This window comes from Gorilla gorilla, chromosome 3 (assembly GCF_029281585.2).
Source record: "Gorilla gorilla gorilla isolate KB3781 chromosome 3, NHGRI_mGorGor1-v2.1_pri, whole genome shotgun sequence".
Taxonomy (NCBI): Eukaryota; Metazoa; Chordata; class Mammalia; order Primates; family Hominidae; genus Gorilla; species Gorilla gorilla.
This window is the reverse complement of record NC_073227.2, coordinates 171,505,344-171,517,589: the sequence shown is the minus strand read 5'-3', so window position 1 is coordinate 171,517,589 and position 12,246 is coordinate 171,505,344. Positions and strand designations below refer to the sequence as shown.

The 12,246-nt window shown below is 32.3% G+C and overlaps 1 protein-coding gene across 4 annotated transcripts in view; it reads left to right on the top strand.

Moving 5' to 3' along the window:
- The window catches only part of LRBA (LPS responsive beige-like anchor protein), a 766,360-nt gene that overhangs the window by 530,241 nt on the left and 223,873 nt on the right, over positions 1-12,246 (top strand). For all 4 annotated transcript variants that reach the window (XM_031010185.3, XM_055385519.2, XM_055385518.2 and 1 more), the window contains exons 41-42: positions 3,235-3,352; positions 5,704-5,806. In XM_031010185.3, the coding sequence (XP_030866045.3) occupies positions 3,235-3,352; positions 5,704-5,806 (221 nt within the window). The remainder of the gene's footprint in view (positions 1-3,234; positions 3,353-5,703; positions 5,807-12,246) is intronic.

The following is a 12,246-nucleotide window of genomic DNA, read 5'->3' as shown; positions in this document are numbered from 1 at the left end:
CTAGTTTAACAGATATTTAACCCTTTCTTAAAAATGTGGCAATGTGGTATATACAATGGAAGCTCTGTATTTTTGGGTTAGAAAACCTGGGAATAGGCCAGTTTCTGCCACTAACTTGCCAAGGAATTTTGTATCAAATATTTAACATGTCTAGGCCTCATTTTTCTTTTTTTTCTTTTTTTAGAGACAGGATCTTGTATTGTTGCCCAGGCTGGAGTGCAGTGGCACAATCATAGCTTACTGTGCCATCGAGTTCCTGGGCTTGAGTGATGTTCCCATCTCAGCTTCATGAGTAGCTAGGGCTATAGGTGCATGCTACCACGCCCAACTAATTATTTAATTTTTTGTAGAGATGAGGTCTTGCTATGTTGCCTGGCCTCAAGCAGTCCTCCCATCTTGGTCTCCCAAAGCTCAGCAATTACCAGTGTTAAGCCACTGGCCCTGGCTCTTGTTTTTCTTATGGATACATTGGACTATAAATGTTGCAGAACATATATTGGATTCTCTAATATTTGGTAAATCCAGGGTAGCAAACTCAAGTACCAATGGAAACTAGGTGGATAATAGTAAATGAGTGAATGCTCACATCACATTAGTGAATAATAATAAATGAAGTGAAAATGGTACCAAAATGGAGAGTGCATGCCAATTGTTACCATGTGGCATACAGATCCAGGTTTGCTGGATACCCTAGTTTTTCTTGAGAAGACAGAAATCCGAATATTTTTGCGAATATCTGTTTTCTCAACTATTTTCAACCATGTGAAATTTTGTTAAAATATCATGCGGATCAAATATGGACTGAAGGTTGCCATACATTGATTCATTTAGTCATTCTGAAAATTGCTACTTTGTGCCAGGTATTTTTCTAGGCATTGGAAGTAGGGTATATTCAAAGCCTTTGCTCCAGCAGAACTTAGATTCTAGTATTCTAGTGCTGAAGAGGCAATAGGCTAGCAAGCAAATATTATAGTTTGAGTTAGTGGCCAGGTGTAGTGGCCCATGCCTATAATCCCAGCACTTTGGGAGGCTGAGGCAGGAGGATCACTTGAGCCCAGGAGTTCAAGACCACCCTGGGGAACATAGTGAGACCTCATCTCTACAAAAAAAATGTTAAAAGTTAGCTAGATGTGGTGGCACGTGCTTGTAGTCCCAGCTACTCAAGAGGCCGAGATGGGAGGATCATGTGAGCCTAGGGGGTTGCGGCTGCAGTGAGCTGTGATCACACCACTTCACTCCAGCCTGGGTGACAGAGTAAGACCCTGTCTTGAAAATTAAATTAATATTTAAAATTTCAGGTAGTGATAAGTATTATGAAGAAAATCTGGTAAGTTTGGGGTGGGATGAGTTGTTAATAGAGTAACTGGGGTTTAGATCCTGTGGCTTCCCTGCAGAGGTGACATAAGAGGAGAAGTCTAAATGTGAGAATGAGTGAACCATGTGGAGATTTGGGAGAACATTCCAGGCAGAGTGGAAAACAAGGACAAAACAAGGCCCTGAGGAAGAATGAGTTGAGCTCATCTGACAGTTCCAGATATGAGGCGTTATGCAGTTATAAAGAGCTCAAGAGTTTATTATACATGTCGTGGGAAGTCACTGGATACTATTAAATATAGGAATGATGTGATCTGATTTGTATTTTAAAATTTTGAGGTGAAGGGTCCTCTGGCCATAGTAGACTTCAGAGGTAAGAATAAAAGAGAGAACAAATAGATGCCTCTGAAGACCTTGGGGCCATAGACCAACTGGTGGTATCTTTGGTCAAAGTGAGAGAAAGGGATACATGCAATCTCTGAGAGTAATGTTCATATTTTTGTCCTCTCGTTTCCTGTTCATTTACCTTTATTTTACATAGGCGTTGATTATATTACTGAATTAGTAGGATTTCTCTCTCATCGATTTCAAAACTGCATGCATGATTATCTTGTCTTTTGAACTTTTTGTTTTGTATTTTCAAGAAACACTCCCTCTTAGAGTTATACCCATTCTATTTCTAGATTCTGTGGTGTCAGAAATAGAATCATTTTTGTAGAAAGACTGAAATACATACTTACTGACTTAAATAAGGTTTGTTACTCTTCTTTTTTTCCCCCCCAAAAAAACTACATTCTGCACTGGAGAATGTAGATTTATTTGCCATTAGGATTTTGAAAATAAAAATGAGTAAAGATAAAACAGTTTGAGAAGAATAAATTTTTACTACTCGTTATTTTTCCTCTTTGCTCATCCCATCTTTATTCCTACAATGTAGTATCATAATCAAATGTTTCATTTGTAATTTTTAATAGTGGTTACTTTTGAGATATATATCTTAATTTTTTAAACTTAATTTGCTGTCATAGAATATCAGGTTTTGATAGCAAGTGCATCTCATTTTCTTATGTATTATGTATAGTACAGGTGTAGAGAAATACTGAGTCTGGTTTTCCCTTAACGCTTTCACAATTAAGCTTTTGAAATGAACTTTTTGAAAAACAAAACTTGAATCAAAGCAACAAAGTGGGTTAGGACTAAAGACAGGATTACTTTGAATTGGCAAAGCATTTTAAGCAACTCTGTCTGTCACTTGGGATGACAAGAATTGTAACAAGTTACTCTGACAACCACCTACCCCATAGGGAGATTATGCTAAGTTCATTTGCAGGTTTGTGTTTAGCTTTAGCTGACAAAATGATACTTAACCTCTTATATAGTCAGTGTTTGTGCTTTCTGAATGAGTGACTGTTGCCTTAACAGTGACCTTAAAAGTGTCATTTTTTAAAGTTATGAACTTAATATATTTGTATTATAATGTATGTAAAAGCATTATTGGGCAAATTATAATCATGTGAAACTGAATTGTGTGTGTGATTTATAAGCATATATGACATTCTTTTGAGGTCTTTTTGTTTTTAAGATTTTATCTGAAGTTTTACTTTTCATAATGTGGTTTAAAAATCAATCAGTAAATGATGCAATATGTATTTCCTCAGAAGCAGTAGATTATATCATTGTTTTTAAAAGCCCGAATATATACTTAAATGTTTTATAATTTTACTTTGCTTTTTAATTTAAGCTTCTTTTCTATAAATTACAATTTATTTTCTTCATCTCCAAATTATGTCTGTAACTATTAAATCCTTTTTCTTAAAAATTATTTTTCTTAATAGGGTCTTTTCTATTTTAATTGGGGAAAGAAACAACAACAAAAAGCAAGTATTGTTACTTACCTGGGATTATTTTTTTCCTCATTAGATCTTGGCGTATACAGAAGGGCTGCATGGAAAATGGCTGTTCACAGAGATACGATCAATCTTTTCTCGTCGTTATCTTTTGCAAAATACAGCCCTGGAGATCTTTATGGCAAACAGAGGTAATGTGTTACAGAAATACGTTGTTACAGAGCTAACTTCCATCTCTTTAAGATTTCATTTTTGAACATACCATATTGCTTCAATTTAGATAGTTATTTGTAGCCCACCTTCTGTTCTAGTGACCTCTTTTTTGTACCAAATGCTTCTTCATGGTTTTTTCCCACCTTGATTATTAATAGAATCATTTGTAATTCTTTTCTTTTTTTTGCCATATCACAAATTGATATAAGGCTTTATAAACATAAGGAATACATAACCATTTAATCAGCTTGAAGAGGAGTTTTGATGTCCTGAGCATTGCTTTGATACTTAATTCCTTCTGGAAGGTGGCTGCATTTGGGGAGAGGAGAGGACAATAACGATTCATATGTCTATTTAATCTTTTGTGTGATATATGTGATATATTGCTTTTATAAAGGAACCATGAGAAAATGATACTGAACTGTCCTGTTTGCTCTGTATTTCATCATTCTTGAAAGTTGAACTAAAATTTAATTTGCAGTTTTACGATGGAACTTGGTGAAATCCATTAAGACAAGAAGGGGAGACAAGTTGAACTTGAAGGAAAAGCATCATTTGGTATGGGTGGAGGTGTACAATGGAATATATGTAAAACCTACTGATTTGTTGTACATATTCCTTGTATTATATATACATGGGTTGATGGTTTCTTATTTTTAAAGGTACACATAACTGCCTATATTCCACACACACATCTTGTTTTTCCTTTATGAAATTATCTGTCTTTAGGGAATACAAATTTCTTTAGGAAAAGATTTTTCCCTTCCTATTTGATCTCCTCCTGGCACATATCTCTTCTTCTAATGTAAACATTATTCTTCTAGGCAAATAATCAAGAGAATGTTTCACACTTTATTTCAGTCCGCATCCTTGCTGTCCCAAAGGGGCTTCAATCTTAGAATATTTATTACTTGCTCATCCTCATTCATTTTCTTTCTTTCAAATTTCTTATGCATGCTTCTTTTTATATGTGTGTTTTTCTGTTGCCTTTGCCTCATGGCCTTGACCATCTGCCATAACCTATGATGATTTTTTTCTTCTGTTTATTTTTCCCCCTGAATTCAGTATAATAGTGGATATGTAAAGGAGGCTTATCTAAAGGATACATACACACACACAGATAAGAATATATATATAATATATTCCTATGTATAATTATTATATATTATATATTCTTATATATAATTAAATTTTATATATTCTTATATATAATATATTATATATTATATATATTCTTATGTGTGCATATATATTCTTATGTGTGTGTATATATTATGACATTACTAAATATGTTATAGGTGCTTAGTGAATGATCGATTACTTATTTACCTGAATACCTGAAACATGTTGGCAATGCCAGTGTTTAAAAACTATAGGAACATTGGTATATATTTTTTTTTTTTTTGGCTTTCAAGATTTTTTTTAAGGGTTGGTAGAGAAGAAGGACCATCTTCTAGATGATCGCTTGTAGCTTACATATGATTCTGACATTGAAGTTAAAATTCCATGACTGACCAAATGAATATCTTCTAAACTCTCTCGTGATTGTATGATTTTACTTTCATGTTCTTTAAATGGGTAAAAATTTATAGATTACTCTCATAAATTAACATTTATTGCTAAATATGTTTACATATTGACATGTACTTCTTGGTATTCTCATGTATGTGAAATTATTGAAATAGGATGAGAAAGCATTTAAATTTGATTTTTAACCACAGAGGAAAAATGTTCCTTCAGGTCACACATTGTTTTGGATTATATGAACATTTGCTCATTTGAACATATGAAAGATAAACATATAGACATTGTAAAAAGACTGTTTTAAAACTTAATGATTGGAAATAAATGTAACTGATTATTTCATAGCTATATTGGTGGTTTTTTAGTGTTAGTTGTTTAACTACGTAAACTTAAATTTTTAATATTTGTTTCTGGAAATTCCTAGAAATACCTTTGACTTGCCAAAATTCATTTTTGTAAATTTAAAGTTGCAGCTTCATGTCACATTATCTCAGCTATCATTATCATTATTATTATCATGTCTCATAATCTCAACTTCATGTCACATCAATGCAACATCAACTGTTATAACTCCTAATAGTATTTAGGAAAGCACTGTCTATGGTAAAGGAATTTATAAGTGAAATGAATATTACCACTGGCATATTAATACTAAAACTTGATATATACTATATAAAAGGAATATAGTAAGAATTATATTTAATAGATACCTGAATTAAAAGTAAATATTTTATTGGACCAAGGAGTCAGTTTTCCAGAAAGGAAGTTATACTGTGTTCTAATTTTTAAAAATCATGTGTTGTAGTTGCTGTGATGTTCAACTTCCCAGACCCTGCAACAGTAAAGAAAGTGGTTAACTATCTACCTCGTGTTGGCGTTGGAACAAGTTTTGGATTGCCTCAAACCAGGTACTGTTTTATATGAGAAACTTAGGGAAAGTAATGTGTCTTAATAGTCGTAATAATTAACCAGTATTAATATTCTTATTAATGTTAATCTGTATTAATGTTCTCAGTTATTTTGAAATTTATAACTTTCTGTTTTATGTTTCATAGTAAATAATGATTATTAGTATTTTCTTTTGACTAAACTGCATTATAATGTACTGTTTTAAGTTATTAAGTTTTCTTTTGACTAAACTGCGTTATAATATACTGTTTTCCCTAGCATAGGGTATGGTGTCTAGCAGAGTATATACTTAGCAAATAATCATTAAATAAAAGATTGCCTAACCTTACCCCAAGAAAAGTGTATATTGTAAGATTTACTTTTTATCTCTTTTATGGAAAGTTTAAATACTAACCTTTTAGGAAAGATATTTATAGTATATATATCAACATAATTACTATTCTTTTCAAAGATACATATATATAATATATATCATAATGTTATATGTGTGTATAAATATACACACACACGATATATATCATAATGGTACACACACATATAAACAGAAATACCATATGATCCTGCAATCCCACTACTGGGTATATATCTAGCTGAAATGAAAACAGTATGTCAAAGAGATATCTGCACTCCTGTTTTCATTGCGGCATTACTCCCAATAGCCAAGATACAGAAATCAACGTAAGTGTACATCAGCTGATGAATAAAGAAATTTTGGTTGTATATATATGCAATGGAATGCTACTCAGTCTTTAAAAAGAAGGAAATCTTGTTATCTACAATAACATGGATGAACTGGAGGACATTCTGTTAAGTGAAATAAGAAAGACGCAGAAAGACAAATACTGTATGATCTAAATATGTGAAATCTAAAAAAGTTAGACTCATAGAAGTAGAGAGTAGAATCGTGGTTACCAAGGGTAGAGGTTAGGGGTGGGGTGACTGGGGAGATGTTGGTCAAAGGATACAAAATTTTAGTTAGGAGGAGTAGTTAAAGAGATCTATCTTACAGCATAGTGACTATAGTTAGTAACAGTATATTGTTTTCTTAAAAATTGTGGAGACTAGATTACAAAAAATGATGAATATATGAGGTAATGGATATATTAATTTGCTCAAATTAGCTATTTTGTGATGTATACAAGACAAAAAAATGATAATTTTTATTGGTTGCTAATAGTCTGAAATGTGAATATATCAAAATTGAGTAATTCCCTCATTGCTGAAGATTTGCTTTATTTCCATGTTTTCATTATTATAAAAAATGCTGTGGTAAAATTATTTATGTATTTTTTATTTCAAGTTTTATGACCAATGTCTTATTTATAAAATAATATAATAAAAAATATTATGCTACCTTGAAGTACTATTTGCCTAAACTATATAATTTAAAGGAAGAAAAAACCAAATTGCATAAAAAAGCAATACTCATTTATGTGCTACCTAGAGGAAACCCACCCTTTTTTTTCTTTTGCAGTAGGTATTTTTTTCCAGCTTTATTGAGTTGTAATTCACAAATATAAATTACATATATTTAAGGTCTACCTCATGATGATTTGATACATATATACATTGTTAAATGATTACTGCATTCAAGTTAATTAACATATCCATCCCTCACAGTTACCTTTGTGTGTGTGTCTGTGGTGAGAATACTTAAGATCTACTCTCTTAGCAATTTAAATATGCAATTTAATATTATGAACTATAATCTTCATATTAAAGATTCGATTCCCAGAACTTACTCATCTTACAATGAAAAGTTTGTACCCTTTGACGACATCTCCCCATTTCCCCCACTCCTCTGCCTCTGGCAACCAAGAAGCCCCAATTAAATATAAATACATTTATACGTTAAAGGTAAATGGACAGAAAAAGGTATACCATGCAAACACTACCTTAATAAAAACAGCCAGCTAGTCATATCATTACTATATTAGTTTTCTAGGGATGTCATAACAAACTACCACAAATTGGGTGGCTTAAACAACAGAAATGTGTTGTCTCACAGTTTTGGAGGCTAGAAGTTCAAAATCAAGTTTTCATCAGTGTTGGTTCCTTCTGAGGGCTATGAGGGAAGGATCTGTTTCAGGCCGGTCTCCTTGGTTTTTAGATGCCTCTCTTCTCCCTATGTCTCTTCACATTGTTTTCCCCCTATGTATGTCTCTGTGTCCAGGTTTCCCTCTTTTACAAAGACACCAGCCATATTGGACTTGGGCCCACCCTGATGACTTCATTTTAACTTGAAAATATTCTCTCTGCAAATTGTTACATTCTGAGGTACTGGGAGTTAGCTCTTCAATATATAACTTTTAAGGAGTCATAATTCAACCCATAACAATTATCAAATTACCAGACAAAGCATTATATTATCAGAGGAAAAAGTGACATATCATAATGATAAAAGAGCCAGTTCATCAAGGTGATGATCTTAAATTTACATACATCTAAAAATAGAGCTTCAAAATTCATAAGACAAAAGTGGATAGAAGTGGAATGAAATATAGACAACCTCTCCCTGTTATGTCTGTAATTTAGAGAACAGGTAGACAAAAAATCAGTAAGCATACTGAAGACTGGAACATTATTAACCACCTTGATCTGTGTCACATGTATAAAACATTTTAGTCAATTGCACAAAATACATTCATTTTAAATACACATAGAACATTTATCACGTTGACCATATTCAGCCCTAAAACAGGTCTCAAAATGTTTAGAAAGATTGAGATCTTGGATCTTTGGTTAATTACAAACCAGAAATCAGTTACAGAAAGGTTTTTGGAAAATCTCTTGAGATTTGGAAATTAATGCACTTCTACATAAAACATGGGCCAAAGATGACATTAGAAGAGATATTAGAAATATTGTACGAATTGAAAGTAACAGCACAACCTATAGAAATGTTTAACATGAAGATAAAGAAGTGCCTAATGTAGAATTATAGCATTAAATGATTTTATTTAAGAAGGGAGAGGGTAAGGGGGAGGGGAGGAGGAGAGGATCATTGCCTAAAATCAATGATCTTAGCTTCAATCTGAAGAATGTGGAAAAAAAGAGAAGCACATGTAGTCAAAGTAAGCTGAAGAAAGAAAAAAATAATAAAAATAAATGATAGAGAAAAAAATCAGTGTAATGAAAAGCTGTCTCTTGACAAGATTAATAAATGTATTAATAGTAAGTATCTAGCAAAGATGCAGAAAGAGAAGGCACAAATTAAAAATATTAAGAATAAGGAAGGGAACATCACTACAGATATTAAAAGAAAAATAAAGAAATATGAACAAATTTATGCTACTAAATTAGACAACTTAGATGAAATAGATTTCTTGAAAGGCACTAGCTATCAAATATCACTAATAAAGAAATGGTTAACCTTAATAGTTCTACAAAGGAAATTGAATTGTAGTAAAAGACCTTACTTCAGAGAAAACTTGTAGTTCAGATGAATTCTATCAAATGTTTAATGAAGAAATAATACCATTTCTACACAAACTCTTGCAAAAAATAGAAAAGGAGGTTAAATTGCCAAAAACATTATATGAGACCAGCATTACCTGAACACCAAATGCATACAAAGGCCTTTCAAGAAATAGGAACTGCAGACATCCTGATTGGAAAGGAAGAAATAAAATAGTCTTTTTAGCATACCTTCTTGAATGTTTATGTGGAAAGTCCCAGGGAATCTATGAGGAAAAAAACAACAACAACAACAACTGTTAGAACTAATAAGTGAGTTTAGCTGTTTATAGCATATTGGGTCACTATATAAAACTCAATTTTATTCCTGTATGCTAGCAATGAACAATCAGAAATTGAAATTAAAACTAGTGTTTAAATACTATCAAAAAATAAATACATATAGATAAATTTGGAAATGTATTTATAAGACCTACTCACTGAAAGCTATAAAACTGTTTTGGAGAATTAAAACTTAAAAATGGAGAACTGTACTATACTACGCTCATGGATTGGAAGACTCAATATTATTAAGATGTCAGTTTTCTCCAAAATTGATCTGAGGTCCAAAGCAGCTCTATCCAAAATCTGAGCAGGCTTTTTCTTTCTTTCTTTCTTTTTTAAAGACATTGGCAAGATGGCCAGGCATGGTGGCTCACACCTATAATCTCAGCACTTTGGAAAGTCCATGTGGGAGAATCACTTGAGCCTAGGAGTTCAAGACCAGCCTGGGCAACATAGGGAGAACCCATCTCTATTTTTTTAACTTAAAAAAAGGAAAAAAAGAGAAATAGACAAGCTGATTCTAAAATTTAAGTGAAATTGTAAATATCCAGAATAGTTTAAACAATTTTGAGAAATAAAACAAAAGGCTTAATATAAAATTACATTCATTAGGATAGCTTGTTATTTAAGGATAGACTAATATAAACCAATGGACTATAACAGAGTCCAGAAATAGACTCAAACATATATGATCAATTTGATTTTTGACAAAGATGTCAAGGTATGCCCAGGGGGGAAAATGATCTTTTTAACAAATGATGATGAACAGTTGGTTATCCATATCCGAAAAGAAAAAGAACCTCACCCCTTAACTTTACATATAAATTAACTCAAAATGTAACAGAAAAAAATGTAGTGTAGACAAACGTAAGTGCTAAAAGTAGAACTTCTTGAAAGAACACATAGGAGAAAAATCTTTGTGACCTTGAATTAGGTAAATATTTCTTTAAATCTTTAATTGATTTCATTAAAATAAAAAACATTTGCTTTGAAATGCCAACTCTTAAGAAAATGAAAATATACGCCAGACTGGATTAAAGTATTTGTTCAACTTATGTGTGATAAAGGACTTACATCCAGGATATGTAGGAAACATACTATATAACAAGATAAGCTTGCTACAAAAAAAAAAAATGTAAGTTTTGAACAGATACTTCAACAAAGAATAGATATAGATACCAAATAAACACATGAAAAGATGCCAAACATCATTAGTCATCTGAGAAATGCCGATTAAAACCACAGTGTGATCCCATGACATACCTATTCGAATAACTTTTTAAAAATCTAACAATACCAAGAGCAGTATACAAGGCAACTGGAACCTCACATGTTGTTGATGGGAAAGTAAAGTGGTACGACTTCTTTGTAAACAATTTGGCACTTTCATATAGAATTAACCATACACTTTCCCATACATCCTAGGAGTCTCACTCTAGGTCTCCTACCCTAGAGGAATGAAAATATATGTTCATGCAATTACTGCTTCATGAATATTTATAGCAGCCATATTCATCACAAAAATTGGAAATAACCAAGATGGTTATCAGCTGGTAAATGGACAAACTGTGATAAATCCATACAATGGAATCTATATAGTACTTAGTAATAAAAAGGAATGAAGCACTAATACATGCAAAAACACAGATGAATTTGAAAATATTATACTAGGTGTACAAAGCCAAAACAAAAGGCTGCATGTTGTATGATTCCATTTATATGACATTCTGGAAAAAGCATAACTGTTAGGGACAGAAAACAGAGCAGTGATTGCTAGGAGCTATGGGAAAAGAGGAAGAATTGCATACAAGGGAGAATAAAAGGAACTTTTGGGGATCATGGAGATATTCCATGTCATAATTGTTCTTACATAAGCCTCTATGTTTAGAAAACTCATTATATTGTACACCTAAAAATAATGAATTTTTCTCTATGTAAATTATTCTTCAACAAACTTGATTTTCCAAAACAACAACAAAGAATGTGTAAAGTTAATGAGGATGTATAGGTTAGGAACTTAATGTATATCATACTAATTCCACTCTTAGGCATTTATCAAGAGTAATGAAAACATACATATTCACATTTACTTTTAAGCAAATATTAATAGCAGTTTTATTCCAGTCTCAAATTGTAAACATTTCTGATGTCCATCAACTGTGAGTGGCTAAACAGATTGCAGTACCTGTATACACTGGAATAAATGAAATACCACTCAGAAATAAAAGGGAAATGACTACTGGTACATGCAACAACATGGATGAATTTCAAAAGTGTTGTGCTAAATGAAAGAAATTAAACATTACAGGCTCCATACATCATAGCTATAGGCCATGGCTTTATTTATATGAAATTACTGAAAAAGCAAAACTACACAATAACAGAAAGCAGATTATTGGTTACCAGGGGCCAAGAGTTGGGGCAAGGGAATTAGCTGCAGAGGGTTATGAGGGACCTTTTAGAGTGTATCTTGGTTGTGGTGGTGGTTACAGAAACATATATATATATTCAAATCTCATCAAATTGTACACTTAAGTTTGACAAATATTATACATTTAATATAATGTATTAAATTATATCTCTTCCTCAAGAAACCACAAATAGTGCTCCCATGTGATCCAGAGTTCCCACTACTGGGCATCTATCCACACGAAAGGATATCAGTACATTGAAGAGACATCTGCACCCCCGTGTTTAT